At 43.0% G+C, this 17,775-nt stretch overlaps 1 protein-coding gene and 1 long non-coding RNA gene across 2 annotated transcripts; both read left to right on the top strand.

Annotated features, from left to right (window-relative positions):
- The first annotated feature begins 3 nt into the window (after positions 1–3).
- Positions 4–13,502, top strand: LOC139552160 (uncharacterized). Its single transcript, XR_011670390.1, has 6 exons — positions 4–211; positions 344–439; positions 719–1,075; positions 1,162–1,292; positions 11,500–11,554; positions 12,673–13,502. It is a non-coding gene; the product is annotated as an uncharacterized lncRNA (long non-coding RNA).
- LOC139552157 (putative nuclease HARBI1) lies at positions 5,919–10,288 on the top strand. The gene is made up of 11 exons (XM_071363598.1): positions 5,919–6,947; positions 7,261–7,331; positions 7,419–7,595; positions 7,686–7,747; positions 7,830–7,931; positions 8,087–8,260; positions 8,340–8,375; positions 8,474–9,028; positions 9,098–9,213; positions 9,310–9,421; positions 9,516–10,288. Exons 8-11 carry the CDS (start codon positions 8,557–8,559, stop codon positions 9,884–9,886), a joined length of 1,071 nt encoding a protein of 356 aa, XP_071219699.1. The 5' UTR covers positions 5,919–6,947; positions 7,261–7,331; positions 7,419–7,595; positions 7,686–7,747; positions 7,830–7,931; positions 8,087–8,260; positions 8,340–8,375; positions 8,474–8,556; the 3' UTR covers positions 9,887–10,288.
- Positions 13,503–17,775: the final 4,273 nt, after the last annotated feature.

The following is a 17,775-nucleotide window of genomic DNA, read 5'->3' as shown; positions in this document are numbered from 1 at the left end:
GAATTGAAGTAAACTTCAGAGCTAGATGATTAGCTGTCTGTCACTACCTTGAGGAGAGTCTAAAGTGCTCTGCAGTCTGCATAGTGAGAAATTCAAGTACTATTGTCTGGAGGATAAGAAGCCCATCTGTTTAGTGTGTCAATCTTCTAGAAAACACAAGAGTCATGACTGCTGCCCCATAGACGAAGATGTTCAGGACCTCAAGGAGAAGGTACAACGACGTAAAGACATGCGTTTTACAGAGTCACGTTTTTATTGAACATAATACATTTTCTATGTGAGGTGTTTATAAATACTGTATACAGATTATTCTACTGTAAAATAAGGTGTTCTTTCGTTTCAGGGTGAACTCCAGAGAGCACTAAAACCCTTACAGGAGATGCTAAAGTATTTCAAAGAAGCTACAGAAATCTGTACTTCCACAATGCCTCACATTCAGGTAGGACGACGTTGAGTTTAATATAAGAGAAAGCAGCAGTAATGTATTAAATCAATATTTAATTATGTTTGCATTTGGTTGCCAAATGTTTCATAGAGATGGCTAAATCATAATTTTGCACAGCTAGACTCTGTAGTAGGACTAATTCATTCACTACTGTACCGATGGATAGCTAAAATCAGACCAAAGTCTGTCAACCAGACCAGGGAATTGGTTTTCTGGATGAAATGTGAGAATTACAGTAACGTAATGTAATAACAGTTCTCACACTGTCTACAGAAACAATTCCAAGACACAGAGATGGAGATCAAGCATGAATTCAAGGAGTTTCAGGAGTTTCTTAGAGATGAAGAGAAGGCCAGGATTGACACACTGAGGCAGGAACAGTTTGTGAAGACTTCAGCAATGGGTTAATAGGATTGACCAGTTGAGACAAGAGATGTCATCACTTGTAAACACAATTGAAGCTATAGAGGATGAGCTATGAGATGAAGACACCTCATTCCTTTAGGTCAGGACTGCTCTAAGTTAACATGATTTGTTGGTGCATTTATACTGATAAATAGTGATAGATAAATATCGGAATTTAATCTGGTAGTTTGTTCTTCTGCATAACTACAAGACTAGAATGGAAAGGTAAGTGAGCTGCATCCTGTCTCTCTTCTCTGTGTGTTCTGAACCGCCACAGCACAACCCCCACTGACTCCTGAATATTCTTCCAGAGCCCAGTGCACACTGCTAGATCCAAATACACAGCTGGTCTCAGGAGCACTGATTGATGTGGCTAAACATCTGGGCAATCTGCAGTTCAAAGCTTGGGAGAAGATGCAGAGGAATGGGATTGTCACTTACAGTTTGTATCCATTTTTTTAATCTTAGTAAATATTGGTGGTGGACACCAATATTGATAATTCGATATGATATTGATATGAGCAAGGCATATCGTGAAAGGTTTATTATTCCTGTTAACCTGACCTGGCCCAATGGGCAACCCGCAAGCAGTTGTCTGGACTACACAGAACTGTGGAAGTGAACAGAAAAGTGAAAATGTTATATAGGGCTGTTAACGTTAATAACCTGTTAAGGAGTGACATGTTTTTTTGCCGCAATTTTTGTTGATGCCATTAATCCATTTCTCCATTTCTTCACCGCACAGAACTTTTTAAGCGCACGTGTTTCCACACGGGCCCTTTTAGGCGCAGAACACGACACGGAACACAGCTACAGCAGAGAGGAAGAGAGGCCAAAGATTATGGATATACTGACAAGATACATGTCTCTCCGCCCTAACGATGGGAGTCGTTGTCCAAAAAGCTCCTGCCTATCCTTTCTAGATCCTGCCTATCCTTTCTTTGGATTGGTGGATACATCTCATTATTGTAAACCTTTTTTGAATACTCGATGAGGGTTGTTGAGGTCAACCGCCTGTATTCAATGGAGAGGTGCTTTGCTACTATCCTCATACCAGATTTTCGGCGGAAAATCTGTTTCCCTCCAACAGGTGGCATTTTTTCTCAACTTTTTTTTGCCCACCAGGTAAGGAGTGTTTGTAATGGAGATCAATGAGAGTGTCGAATTTGGTCAACAAAAAACTGAATGGGTTATTTTCCTCATGAGATTTATTTGATCGAATAGAAGTTTCTTAATGCCAAAATTGTTACGAGTGTACTGATGTGTGTATGTGCAGTACCGGTCAAAAGTTTGGACACACCTACTCATTCTAGGGTTTTTCTTTATTTTTACTATTTTCTACATTGTAGAATAATAGTGAAGACATCAAAACCAAGAAATAACACATATGGAATCATGTAGTAACCAAAAAAGTGTTAAACAAATAAAAATGTAGCCACACTTTGCCTTGATGACAGCTTTGACATTCTCTTAACCAGCTTCATGAGGAATGCTTTTCCAACAGTCTTGAAGAGTACCCACATATGCTGAGCACTTCACTCTGAAGGATGCTTTTCCTTCACTCTGCGGTCCAACTCAACCCAAACCATCTCAATTGGGTTGAAGTCGGGTGATTGTGGAGGCCAGGTCATCTGATGCAGCACTCCATCACTCTCCTTCTTGGTCAAATAGCCCTTATACAGCCTGGAGATGTGTTTTGGGTCATATTGTCCTGTTGAAAAACAAATGATAGTCCCACTAAGCGCAAACCAGATGGGATGGCGTATCGCTGCAGAATGCTGTGGTTGTCATGCTGGTTAAGTGTGCCTTGAATTCTAAATAAAGCACCGACAGTGTCACCAGAAAAGCACCATCACACCTCCTCCTCCATGCTTCACAGTGGGAACCACACATGCAGAGAATATCCGTTCACCTACTCTACGTCTCACAAAGACACGACGGTTGGAACCAAAAATCTCAAATTTGCACTCATCAGACCAAAGGACATATTTCCACCGCTCTAATGTCCATTGCTCGTGTTTCTTGGCCCAAGCAAGTCTCTTCTTATTATTGGTGTCCTTTAGTAGTGGTTTCTTTGCAGCAATTCGACCATGAAGCACTGATTCTCCCCCGAAGATGAGTCTGTTACTTGAACTATGTGAAGCATTTATTTGGGCTGCAATCTGAGGTGCTGAAAACTGTAATGAACTTATCCTCTGCAGCAGAGGTAACTGGTTCTTCCTTTCCTGTGGCAGTCCTCATGAGAGCCAGATTCATCATAGCGCTTGATGGTTTTTGCGACTGCACTTGAAGAAAAGTTCAAAGTTCTTGAAATTTTCCGCATTAACTGACCTTCATGTCTTAAAGTAATGATCGACTGTCGTTTCTCTTTGCTTATTTGAGCTGTTCTTGCCATAATATAGACTTGGTCTTTTACCAAAAAGGGCTATCTTCTGTATTCATAACACCTTGTCATAACACAACTAATTGAATGAAACGCATTAAAAAGGAAAGAAATTGAACAAATTAACTTCACAAGGCACACCTGTTAATTGAAATGCATTCCAGGTGACTACCTCATGAAGCTGGTTGAGAGAATGCCAAGAGTGTGCAAAGCTGTCATCCAGGCAAAGGGTGGCTACTTTGAAGAATCTCAAATATAAAATATTTTTTGATTTGTTTAACACTTTTTTGGTTATTATATGATTCCATATGTGTTATTTCATAGTTTTGATGTCGTCACTATTATTCTACAATGTAGAAAATAGTCAAAATAAAGAAAAACCCTGGAATGAGTAGGTTTGTCCAATCTTTTGACGGGCACTGTATATATACATGTCACGCCCTGACCGTAGAGAGCCTTTTTATGTCTATTTTTGGTTGGTCAGGGCGTGAGTTTGGGTGGGCATTCTATGTCTGGTGTTCTATGTTGTCCTTGTTTTGTATTTCTATGTGTTTGGCCTGGTATGGTTCTCAATCAGAGGCAGCTGTCTATCGTTGACTCTGATTGAGAATCATACTTAGGTAGCCTGTTCCCACCTGTGTTTGTGGGTGGTTGTTTTCTGTTTTGTGTGTTCACCTTACAGGACTGTTCGTTTATCGTTTTTTCAAGTGTTTCATATTTTAATTAAAATAATGAACACTTACCACGCTGCACCTTGGTCCTCCTCTCCTTCTCCAGACGACGAACGTTACAATACAGTGCATTCAGAAAATATTCAGACCATATTCAGACCACTTTTTCCACATTTTGTTACGTTACAGCCTTATAGTAAAATTGATTAAATTCCCCCCCCCCCCCTCAATCTACACACAATGCCCCATAATTTCAAAGCAAAAACAGTAAAAGTAAAAACTGATAACATTTAAATAAGTGTTCAGACCCTTTACTCAGTACTTTGTTGAAGCACCTTTGGCAGCGATTGCAGCTTTTAGTCTTCTTGGGTATGACGCTACAAGCTTGGCACACCTGTATTTGGGGAGTTTCTCCCATTCTTCTCTGCAGATCCTCTCAAGCTCTGTCAGGTTGGATGGGGAGCATCACAGCACAGCTATTTTCAGGTCTCTCCATAGATGTTAGATCGGGTTCAAGTCCGAGCTCTGGCTGGGCCACTCAAGGACATTCCGAGACTTGTCCCGAAGCCACTCCTGCGTTGTCTTGGTTGTTTGTTTCGATCCCGTCTGAGGTCCTCAGCGCTCTGGAGCAGGTTTTCATCAAGGATCTCTCTGTACTTTGCTCCGTTTATCTTTCCCTCGATCCTGACTAGTCTCCCAGTCCCTTCCGCTGAAAAACATCCCCACAGCATGATGTTTCCACCACCATGCTACACCATTGGGATGATGCCAGGTTTCCTCCAGATGTGATGCTTGACATTCAGGCCAAAGAGTTCAATCTTGGTTTCATCAGACCAGAGAATCTTGTTTCTCATGGTCTGTGAGTTCTTTTGGTGCCTTTTGGAAAACTCCAAGCGGGCTGTCATGTGACTGAATAAATTTGGCTTGGCACCTAAAACCCTCACAAACTTTTACAGATGCACAATTGAGAGCATCCTGTCGGGTTGTATCACCGCCTGGTATGGCAACTGCACTGCCTGCAACCGCAGGGTTCTCCAGAGGGTGGTGAGGTCTGCCCAACGCATCACCGGGGGCAAACTACCTGCCCTTCAGGACACCTACACCACCCGATGTCACAGGAAGGCCAAAAAGATCATCAAGAACAACAATCACTCTAGTCACTGCCTGTTCACCCCACTATCATCCAGAAGGCGAGGTCAGTACAGGTGCATCAAAGCTGTGACCGAGAGACTGAAAAACAGCTTCTATCTCAAGGCCATCTGTTAAATAGCCATCACTAGGCGGCTTCCACCTAGTTACGTAACCCTGCACCTTAGAGGCTGCTGCCCCATATACATAGACTTGAAATCACTGGCCACTTTAATAATGGAACACTATGCCACTCTGACATTGCTCATCCTAATTTTGACATTTTCCTTAATTCCATTCTTTTACTTTTAGTTTGTGTGAATTGTTAGATATTACTGCACTGTTGGAGCTAGAAACACAAGCATTTCACTACACCCGCAATAACATCTGCTAAGCATGTGTATGTGACAAATAAAATGTGATTTTGATTTGAGGAGTGGCTTCCATCTGGCCACTACCATAAAGGCCTGATTGATAGAGAGCTTCAGATATGGTTGATATGATATGTGTCTGAATACTTATGTAAATAAGGTATTTCTGTCTTTTTCTTTTTAATACATTTGCAAAAATGTCTAAACCTGTTTTCGCTTCAACATTTTGGGGTATATTGTGTGTAGATTGATAAGGAAATAACATAATTGTATCTCTTTTAGAATAAGGCTGTAACGTAACTTGAATTGTTTTTCACATTTTTGTTGTCTGAATACTTTCCGAATGCACTGTATATGACACGTGACATCATGGCAATTTTGAGAAAAAATACTTCATATTGGAGTTGTCTTTAGGTGGCTATGCATAGTCGTAGTATGAGGCTAGTAGCATAGCGTTTATCTCCATTGAATACAGGCGGTTGACGTCAACAACCTTGATCAAATATTCAAAAAAGGATTACAATATTGAGATGTATCCACCAATCCAAAGGAAGGATAGCCGGGAGCTAGACATCCTGCTGTTCTGCTTTGTGGACTACGATTCCCATTGTTAGGGCGGAGAGACAATTCCCATTGTTAGGGCGGAGAGACATGTAATCTTGCCAGTATATCCATAGTCCTTGCCTACAGTCAATGCTTGCGCCTTTACATTATTGTGTCTATAGTTACCACAGCCAGTTTTGCAGTTACCACGGCAAAATTGGCTAAACCTAACATTAACCACACCGCTAACCTTATGCCTAACCTTAAATTAAGACCAAAAGCAAATTTTTGTTTTCATTACATTTTACGATATAGCCTATATATCGTAAACATGTATGATAACAAATTTGCTTTCATGAAAACAAACATTTGAAATAGGTGGTGTTTATGACTTTGTGGCTATGGTAACTAGTGACAACCCCTTAACATTTCTGAAGACTGTGTGCCTCTTGCCAAAATCATGTAAAAGTTATGCCCAATATTGCCGGAGATATGTTTTTTTTCTTTCTGTCATGAATTCATGAGCATGTCGTGGGCCGTTTTAAACTAGTCGCAAGACGGTATTTTTGGGTTTGATAATAAACATTGTTTATCTAGCTAGTCATGTTACCTAGCTAGCTAGAAACCTGGGGCCTGTTGCACAAAAGTAGAATTAAGACATCCGGGATAAATGACTCAGCTGAGCTCAATGAAGCCAAAACATGTGCGTCCAGGCTTAATTGGTTGCACAAAGACCAAGCCAGGATGAGCAGACACGGATTCATTAAGCCAGGTGAAACCAATCCTGGATAGGTGCGCGCTCACGGCTCACTCAAATAGACCCCGCCACAGATCACAGATTAACTGATTTACCATGGCAACTAGAGCCGCGTACTTTTCCCCGTCGGAAGCACAAATCCTCATGGAGGCATACGAGGAGGTAAAAGATATAATTAAGAAGAAAGGCAACACCGCCACAGTGATAAAGCAAAGAGAAAAAGTATTGCAGACCGCCTGAATGCGTAAGTAGTGCACAATTACACACTCACCGCTCCGCTGAAACATCACAATTACAATTCAAATATTTAATTCACATCTCCAAAAATGCAGTTGTACTGTAATTATGAAACGGTTAAATTTTTAATTGAAATGCACTGCAGATATGAGTGAAATTGTGTAAACTAACTCCATCACACTGTATAAAGCTATGATAAATTTTTTGATATTTTTACTGAAAACAAGACAAAAATACCAAGTAATTTTTTGCAGTGTGACTCCATTAAATGTGTGTGTGTGTGTGTGTGTGTGTGTGTGTGTGTGTGTGTGTGTGTGTAGATTAAACATGAACGGGCCAAAACGGACATGGCAGCAGGTCAAAATCAAATACAAGAACATTCTGCAGAATGGTATGGTCCCTGACTAATATTTAACAAAGCACAAGCATATATTGTACCCAGAAGGTGCCTGCTCACACATTGTCTGTACTGTTTTAGCAGTGAAAAAGAATACCCACAGACAAGGCACGGGTGGTGGGTCACCAAAGGCTGACCTTACCCCAGCAGAGGACATGGCCTTGGAGCTAAATAAAGGCAGGCCCGTCTTAGAGGGGATCCCTGGGGGGAAAGAGACGAGCATAGGTTCCTCCCAAGATGCCACCCGCTTCATTCAAGGTATGTCCTTCCATCTCTACATGGGATACAACCACATTCATATTGAATCAATTTGGACTGTCTGACTTTGGTTTACCTATTGCCTTGCAGTGTCTGGCAGCACTGTGTTCCTGTTAGAGCCACCAGCACAAGCACCAGACGATGCTGATCCAGTGAGTACTCCATCAAAGGCATACTGTAGGCCTGGCATGTCTTGTCTACTAGCTTCAATATGAATCCGATTAAATGTGATAGGGTGAAGACCCCAGTGCAGCAGCAACAGCACATGATGGAGACGATGATGAGGAGGAGACCATCTCTCTGGATTCCAGAAGAAGTACTATTTACTCTACAATGGTGAGGAGTCCTCATCAAAATCAAAAAATCTAATTTCTTTTACAGGACCCAGATGCTATACAGTGGGAAAACCAGCCTGGCAACATAGTGCGTATTAATAAAAGGACACCACATCCTGCCAAATTCCAGCTGCGCTAATTGTATTGTGTTCACAGAGCTCACAAGCTATCAAAAAGTTGTATGGCAACCACCTCCGGCGCCAAATAGAACTGGCAGACATAGACATTCAGTACAAGAAGAAAAAGATGGAAAATCTTGCACTGGAGTCCGAAATAAAAAAGAGGACAATTAGGAAACTGGACCTTGAAATAAAAAAACTTGAGAGGGAGGTGAGATATGCCTTCAATGTACACTGTATGCTAACTGTAACACAAATGTATTAATCATTATTTTTCTTTCCTCCCCCAGCTCCAAGAAGATGACACAGCTCAAAATAAAAATTAGGTATATTCTCGTAAAGTCAAGTGAGCCATGACATATGAGCTCTTATTGTGAGCACACAGGACGGTGGCATCTTTCTAAGTTTTTTTTTATTTCCCCAGCAATCAGTACAACCAAGTCATCGCTATAAGGCATCGCCCTCTTTTGCCCACCCCCCCAGCACCAGGTGTGGCCACTAGCCTATATGAAGGCCCAAAATTGTGTGTTCCTTTCTGCTCTGACGATGGCATGCCCATTCGTGCGAGATGTGGTGGATGAAGAAGCACTTGTGCTGAGGAGAGCCTTCAGGCGAGAAAGGGTCTTCAGGGACCGGTTGGACCCACTGGCCTTCCCTGATGACCATCTATATGAAAGATACAGGTTTTCTGCAGATGGCATCAGGTATCTATGCAGACTACTGGGTCCCAGGATTAAGCACCGCACTGCACGGAGCCATGCACTGAGTGTGGAGCAAATGGTTTGTGTGGCCTTGCGCTTTTTTGCTAGTGGAGCCTTCCTGTACTCAGTGGGGGATGCAGAACAGCTGAACAAGGCCACAATTTGCCGCACAATAAGGAGTGTGTGTCTGGCTATCAAAGCATTAGCAGATGTCTTCATCTCCTTCCCTGGCCACAGAAGACTCTGTGACATCAAAGAGGAGTTCTATAGGATTGCAGGTAAGAGGATCTACAAATTACAGGACAACTGTTAACACATAGTAGGATACTCATTACTTTGTGTGACAGGTTTCCCCAATGTCATTGGTGCAGTGGACTGCACACACATAAGGATAAAAGCCCCCTCAGGTGCCCATGAGGCCGATTTTGTGAATAGGAAATCCTTTCACAGCATTAATGTTCAGGTGAACATAACTTTTTGATATTGTCCATTGACGAACACTCTGCATTGCCAGTGATGTGCATTGATTGGTGTAATATTCCTCATCTTATGATTTCAGATGGTCTGCAATGCTGACTGTGTGATCAGCAATGTTGTGGCAAAATGGCCTGGCTCAGTCCATGACTCCAGAATCTTTCGGGCCTCTGAAATCTATCAGTGCCTATCACAAGGTAAGCCACACAACCCCTATTTATAACCATCATGGCTGTGTCAAGAATATCACTGTGTTTATGAGGTAGTAATGATGAGATTTTGTGTTGACAGGTGAATTCTCTGGTGTGTTGCTGGGAGACAGGGGGTATGGCTGCCAGCCTTTTCTCCTGACACCTTTCACAGACCCCCAGGAAGCACAGCAGGCCTACAACCATGCCCATGCCAGGACCAGGGCCAGAGTTGAAATGACCTTTGGCCTCCTGAAGGCACGCTTTCACTGCCTTCACAAATTAAGGGTCAGCCCTGTTAGGGCATGTGATATTACTGTGGCTTGTGCTGTCCTCCACAATGTGGCCTGCCTGAGGAAGGAGAGGGCCCCCAGAGTGCCACCAGCCATGGACTGGGACAATCCGGCAATCTTCCCTGATGACGACAGTGGTCGGCTGCTGAGGGACCAATATGTGTTGAATTATTTTAGTTAGTATGTGTGCTTTCAATTTTGGTTAAATATGTCCTGCGGTGGCAGAGGAATTTGGGTTTTTTTGGGTTTGTTTTTTGACGAATTTGGCCTCTTATGATGTTTGTGCGGTATACTGTGTGTAATACAAGGCTGCAGGGAGGCTACTGCATCCATTCATTTGTCTGTTCAGTTGATGTGTATGGATTTGTCCTGCATTTATTTTAGTGTGCAGACATGCAGGGTGTGTTATATACAGACCTTTGAATGTGTATGTATCATTTTGTATAATATGCTTGGATTCTGTGCTTTCCATCTTGTAGAGTCACTGTGACTTCAGTTTCGAAAGGAGCTGATGGTTTACCTGCTTTGTTTTGTCCTTATTCAATAAAGGAACATAATGTTACACATTGTGTTTTTATATTCATATGGAATGTGTATTTGTTTATATGACAGAGTACTAGGGCCACACTGAAGAAAAAGGATAAAGTCATAAATTTATGAGGCTGGTTCTTTCTGCAGAAAAGCTACATATTGTTTTTACAGTTTTGATACTTATGACAATGTGATACTTAATATTCTGGCACATCAGCATGTCTTTGTTTATGAAACCATACTGAAGTACAATTTCACGAAATGCCCCACATCTGTCATTTTAACAACTGTCCTCCTTTAAAACAACTGGTTACAATATTATGACTTGTGTTTTTTTCCCCTCTGTGGCCCTAATATTCTATCATTTTATATATAGCCTTATAGTCTATGGGAAACTGTAAATTATCTAATGATAGCAACATCATCTAAAAATCATTTTTTATCCAAAATCATTGAAATTAATGATCACAAACGTTTAAATAATAACAGTGGGTCTAGTTATATGTGATAACAATGTATAGTGAGCAGTGAAATAACTATTGGTTTCCATTTGTGGTGACTGCTGACTGACATTAGGGATGAGATTAAATAGATCCTGGAATTTAGCCTGGTCTGGAGCAGGCTAGCTCCACAGAATAAATCTCCATGGTAATTTATACCATAACATATCCTCCTGCCCCCTATCCATCTTTAGTGCAACCGGATTACGGATCAATTGAGCCAGGATCACCAAGATATCCTGGCTTAATCCCTTATCCTAGTTTTGTGCAACAGGCCCCTGATAACTTGACCAATGACTAGGCTATGCACAAATTTGGATGGCACAGGAAGAACTGAAAAGGAATAGGCTACTCAACAAAAAAAAGGGGGGTGGTTTATCGGGGTAGATGTATAATGCGAATGTCTAGCAGCCCAAAGGTTGTGAGTTCGAATCTCATCACGGACAACTTTAGCATTTTAGCTGATTAGCAACTTTAACTACTTACCACTTAGCATGTTAGCTAACCCTTCCCCTAACCCTTTAACCTAACTCCTAAACTTAACCCTAACCAAGCTAATGTTAGTCACCTAGCTAGAATTCGTAACATATTGTACATTTTGAGAATTTGTAATATAATTCGTAAATTATATATACATATATATAATGCGAATTGTAATATGTAACATATTATACTAAAAGGGTGATGGACAACCACAAGTGAATACAGACCATACGAAATGTAACGTATCATACTAAATGGAGTATCTTGGATTTACTTACAGAATAATATGAAATGCTCTGAGACCAGTTTGGGCTACTCAAAGAGATGCTTCAAAGGTACAGTAGGCTGCATTTGCCAGAGTGGGGTGTGTATGATTGTGTGAGAGGATGTGTGTGAGAGCTAGAGTAAGTGAGAGAGCGGGTGTGGGAGGGAGGGAAAGTGTAAGATTAAAATGTTCGGAACAGTACAGATTGCTACAGAGTTTTCATAATATTGTTGGACAAGTTTAAAAGCTCCTTGTTCTTTTGTATCCATAGAGCAATTTCTTTTTTCCCTATAGTCACACTCATTTAGAATGCCTAAAGCTTTAACAGTACTTAAGTGCTGTGCACAAGTGTTCAACTTCAAGAACATTGATAAGAGGAAGTAGGCCTTCTTAAACATTGGGAGGATTAATAGCTGTATGTTACAGTGACATTTGTGTTGTTAATTGTAAAATTACATTAACATTTAGATGTAGATAATTTAGTTGTTCCGTCCCTTACAGTCAAAACATAGTATGCCTGTAACTCAATGCACTGCTTTTTTTTATGGAAAAAAAAACATTTTTTAGGGCCAAATTTTAGCAAATTCTAAAATTGCGACTAACTAATGCCATTAACTCGACAACCCTAATTTTCTACAAACCGATATGATCTTGATATCGACTCGGAAAAATGCAACTGATATCGTTTTTTTCCTTCTCCATATCGGTGCCCATCATTCGTAAATACTTTACCCACTGAAGTTTATTTCTTCAGAAAAATACTATCACTGGTATGTGCCTTGGTACCCAGGTGTACACACTAACCAACAGGTTTCTGTGCCTTTGCCTAAGGCTTAGGACATACAAATGTTACTATTTAATGTACAAGCTAACTCCATCGCTTAGGGCATACAAATGTTACTATGTAATGTACAAGCTAACTCCATCGCTTAGGGCATACAAATGTTACTATGTAATGTTCAAGCTAATTCCACCGCTTAGGGCATACAAATGTTACTATGTAATGTACAAGCTAACTCCATCACTGAGAGTAGGGAACTACCCTGAATTACACAACTACTAGGAATTTGACTCGTCCATTGTCGTGTCAACAAGAAGACCGAAGAGGTTGCAAACAACGAGAAAACCAACAACAACAAAAATCACCCACTTATTTAAGACTAAAGTATCTCTGATCTTTCCACTCAGCTCCTGTGATTCTGGACCCCAACACTGCCCACTCACAAATTGTCCTGTCTGATGATCTTCCCATTGGCACACACTTGGAGCACAGCATGCAGCTTCCTGACAAGCCAGAGAGGTTTGATAAATGGCCCTCGGTCCTGGGCTCTGAGGGCTTTGACTCAGGCTTACACACTTAGGACGTTGTGGTTGGGGAAAATGAAGAGTGGATGGTGGGTGTTCTATCAGAGTCTGCCCTGAGGAAGGTAGAAATAAAGACTAGAGACCAGTCCTGGGGTTTAACACACTTGTATGGTACATACAAAGCTTTTTCCCCACCAAATGACCAAATCCTCCTCACTGTAGACTATACCAGGACAATTAGAGTGCAGCTGGACTGGGACAAAGGAACACTCATTCTCTAACCTTGATAATGCCACACATATACACACTTCCACACACACTTTTACTGAGAGAGTCTCCGCATCTTGGTAATAACAGCAAATACCCTCTGACGATCTTACCTGGGGAGGTCACGTTAGTGATATCACCTGTCAAGTGTAAAGCCGATCCAGACTCTGACAATGAAAATGAATAGAAGAATGCTTCTTTGTCTGTCATTTTTAGATCACGAAAACTGGTGTCTTTTGATGTTTTTCAGTGGAACTGCAGTCAGAACCAGCTGATACCAGTGGCATTTGTTGTAAGCAAAATGCTCTGTTCATTTGGATTTTAGTTGATGTTTCATGTTGATATGTCACCAAGATAAATTTTCATTGTGCCATTTTTTTTGTCTTGAGAGAAGAGAATATTTTATGTAAAGGTTAATGAGTCCATTAAGACATGATTAAAACAATTCATTTTTAACTGGACACAAGTCACTCTTTATTAATATTATTATTATTCTGATAAATCTCTTCACGCTGCCATCTGGATCTGAGCTCAGCATAATACTGTTTGACTGTTTCATCAATGAAACTGTTTGTTTCCTGAAGAATGTCTGTTACGGTAGATGGCAGCAATGGACCAGTATTTGATTAGGCATGACTGCAAACTGCTGACTTAATTTGACTGTGAAATAGAAGCCCAGTCAGCCAGCCATGTTCACCAACATCAGCAAAAGGAGAACAGAAGATACTGACCCTACCGTTATGCTTTTTTAGTGAGCTGGACTGTGGTCAGAATGCAATCATGGTTACATTATTAAGACACCGTGAAGCCTGGCGTGAGATATGGGTCGGAAAACGTACTTCAGTGTAGGAATGGGATATGCCTGTGTACTCAATGTTACCTTTATCCACACTGATACATCGAGAAGCTTGAAATACTGCTGGTTTTCCCGGAAACTGGCCTTTTTGTCCTTATGCTAGCTAACAGTAGCCACCTCAACCATTTTGGAACATTGTTCATTGCGACGTGCTATTCCATAATGGCTGCTGTGGCTACTGCTAGCTAGCAGTATTTCAATCTTCTGGATGGAGCAGTGTGGATAAAGGGATCATTTTTTCGGAACATATCTGGTGCCGGCTCCACAGTGTCTTAATGTAACCATGATTGCGCTACGACCCAGTGCAGCTCAGTAAACAAGCGTACTGGTAGGGTCGGTATCTTCTGTGCTGTAACATTTGGATACTCATTGATTTACCCAGTTTTTTTTCTCTTCAGTTTTCTCTTGCTTGAGGCTATTTAGGACTTTCTTGGAGATAGCCTGTGGTCACCCTCCTCTTGTGACCAGGCTGCATCTAGATAGATTGGAAATCGCTTCCTTGTCTCCTTCTGAGAGAACTGAACAGATAAAGGTAAATTCATATTGGACTTCCTGTCCCATGTTTCCAGATCAGTGCAGATGAAGGAAATTAGAAAATAAATGGTATTGGGATTGCGTCATCAAAGTAACAGTACATTGCTCATATAGAGATGACTATTTCGTTATATTTCATTGCCACTGTCTAATGCATTTAATAATTCCCCGAAGAATACTCCATGTAGCCCTCAAAATAACCCTACAATTATGATGATTCATTGATTAGCTGGCCAGTGATTGAGTATGTTTACATGCACACTAATAATTCGATATTAAACTGATTATGGCAGTAGGCAGAGCATGGCAATAGTCATTAAACCACTTTACTCTGCTTATCTTAATCGGCGTAAAAGGTCAGAAACAAAGCAAGCATACGCTGATTAAAACACCTGGTTTTCTGAGCAATCTTTAGAATTATTAGGACATGTAAACAGATGAATCAGCATTCTAGCTGTGTATTTGATCTGCGCATGTGCCAGCACCGGTAGTGCAAGCCTCCCTCTTATTAGCCTAAGCAGCCGGTAGTGGAGCTGCACTATTGTCTAGGATTTATTACCGGTAATAAATGTTGCCGTAATGGGCGGGCCTGCCCCCACCACTACCTCCTTGCCTGTCCAAATAAAATATTGAAATATTTATAATTTATTTGACCGAGACGCACAACGACAGAAAGATGCATCAATCTAAGATAAAGCATTGAGTGTGCGAAACAGCACCCCTTTGTCTCAGTATGTGTAGACCATGTATCTAATGCTCTGGTGGACATTCCAGCAGTCAGTATGCCAATTGCACACTCCCTCAACTTGAGACATCTGTGGCATTGTGGTGTTTGACGAAAATGCAAATTGTAAAAAAAAAAAAAATGTCCCAGGTGTCACAAGGTGCACCTGTGTGATTTTACATTTACATTTAAGTCATTTAGCAGACGCTCTTATCCAGAGCGACTTACAAATTGGTGCATTCACCTAATGACATCCAGTGGAACAGCCACTTTACAATAGTGCATCTAAATCTTTTAAGGGGGGGGGGGGGGGGGGGCAGAAGGATTGCTTTATCCTAGGTATTCCTTGAAGAGGTGGGGTTTCAGGTGTCTCCGGAAGGTGGTGATTGACTCCGCTGTCCTGGCGTCGTGGGGGAGTTTGTTCCACCATTGGGGTGCCAGAGCAGCGAACAGTTTTGACTGGGCTGAGCGGGAACTGTACTTCCTCAGTGGTAGGGAGGCGAGCAGGCCAGAGGTGGATGAACGCAGAGCCCTTGTTTGGGTGTAGGGCCTGATCAGAGCCTGAAGGTACTGAGGTGCCGTTCCCCTCACAGCTCCGTAGGCAAGCACCATGGTCTTGTAGCGGATGCGAGCTTCAACTGGAAGCCAGTGGAGAGAGCGGAGGAGCGGGGTGACGTGAGAGAACTTGGGAAGGTTGAACACCAGACGGGCTGCGGCGTTCTGGATGAGTTGTAGGGGTTTGATGGCACAGGCAGGGAGCCCGGCCAACAGCGAGTTGCAGTAATCCAGACGGGAGATGACAAGTGCCTGGATTAGGACCTGCGCCGCTTCCTGTGTGAGGCAGGGTCGTACTCTGCGGATGTTGTAGAGCATGAACCTACAGGAACGGGCCACCGCCTTGATGTTAGTTGAGAACGACAGGGTGTTGTCCAGGATCACGCCAAGGTTCTTAGCGCTCTGGGAGGAGGACACAATGGAGTTGTCAACCGTGATGGCGAGATCATGGAACGGGCAGTCCTTCCCCGGGAGGAAGAGCAGCTCCGTCTTGCCGAGGTTCAGCTTGAGGTGGTGATCCGTCATCCACACTGATATGTCTGCCAGACATGCAGAGATGCGATTCGCCACCTGGTCATCAGAAGGGGGAAAGGAGAAGATTAATTGTGTGTCGTCTGCATAGCAGTGATAGGAGAGACCATGTGAGGTTATGACAGAGCCAAGTGACTTGGTGTATAGCGAGAATAGGAGAGGGCCTAGAACAGAGCCCTGGGGGACACCAGTGGTGAGAGCGCGTGGTGAGGAGACAGATTCTCGCCACGCCACCTGGTAGGAGCGACCTGTCAGGTAGGACGCAATCCAAGCGTGGGCCGCGCCGGAGATGCCCAACTCGGAGAGGGTGGAGAGGAGGATCTGATGGTTCACAGTATCGAAGGCAGCCGATAGGTCTAGAAGGATGAGAGCAGAGGAGAGAGAGTTAGCTTTAGCAGTGCGGAGCGCCTCCGTGATACAGAGAAGAGCAGTCTCAGTTGAGTGACTAGTCTTGAAACCTGACTGATTTGGATCAAGAAGGTCATTCTGAGAGAGATAGCAGGAGAGCTGGCCAAGGACGGCACGTTCAAGAGTTTTGGAGAGAAAAGAAAGAAGGGATACTGGTCTGTAGTTGTTGACATCGGAGGGATCGAGTGTAGGTTTTTTCAGAAGGGGTGCAACTCTCGCTCTCTTGAAGACGGAAGGGACGTAGCCAGCGGTCAAGGATGAGTTGATGAGCGAGGTGAGGTAAGGGAGAAGGTCTCCGGAAATGGTCTGGAGAAGAGAGGAGGGGATAGGGTCAAGCGGGCAGGTTGTTGGGCGGCCGGCCGTCACAAGACGCGAGATTTCATCTGGAGAGAGAGGGGAGAAAGAGGTCAAAGCACAGGGTAGGGCAGTGTGAGCAGAACCAGCGGTGTCGTTTGACTTAGCAAACGAGGATCGGATGTCGTCGACCTTCTTTTCAAAATGGTTGACGAAGTCGTCTGCAGAGAGGGAGGAGGGGGGGAGGGGGAGGAGGATTCAGGAGGGAGGAGAAGGTGGCAAAGAGCTTCCTAGGGTTAGAGGCAGATGCTTGGAATTTAGAGTGGTAGAAAGTGGCTTTAGCAGCAGAGACAGAAGAGGAAAATGTAGAGAGGAGGGAGTGGAAGGATGCCAGGTCCGCAGGGAGGCGAGTTTTCCTCCATTTCCGCTCGGCTGCCCGGAGCCCTGTTCTGTGAGCTCGCAATGAGTCGTCGAGCCACGGAGCGGGAGGGGAGGACCGAGCCGGCCTGGAGGATAGGGGACATAGAGAGTCAAAGGATGCAGAAAGGGAGGAGAGGAGGGTTGAGGAGGCAGAATCAGGAGATAGGTTGGAGAAGGTTTGGGCAGAGGGAAGAGATGATAGGATGGAAGAGGAGAGAGTAGCGGGGGAGAGAGAGCGAAGGTTGGGACGGCGCGATACCATCCGAGTAGGGGCAGTGTGGGAAGTGTTGGATGAGAGCGAGAGGGAAAAGGATACAAGGTAGTGGTCGGAGACTTGGAGGGGAGTTGCAATGAGGTTAGTGGAAGAACAGCATCTAGTAAAGATGAGGTCAAGCGT

The sequence above is a fragment of the Salvelinus alpinus genome, chromosome 24 (genome assembly GCF_045679555.1).
Source record: "Salvelinus alpinus chromosome 24, SLU_Salpinus.1, whole genome shotgun sequence".
Classification (NCBI taxonomy): domain Eukaryota; kingdom Metazoa; phylum Chordata; class Actinopteri; order Salmoniformes; family Salmonidae; genus Salvelinus; species Salvelinus alpinus.
The sequence above is the reverse complement of the archived record's forward strand: the minus strand, read 5'-3'. Positions and strand labels throughout refer to the sequence as shown.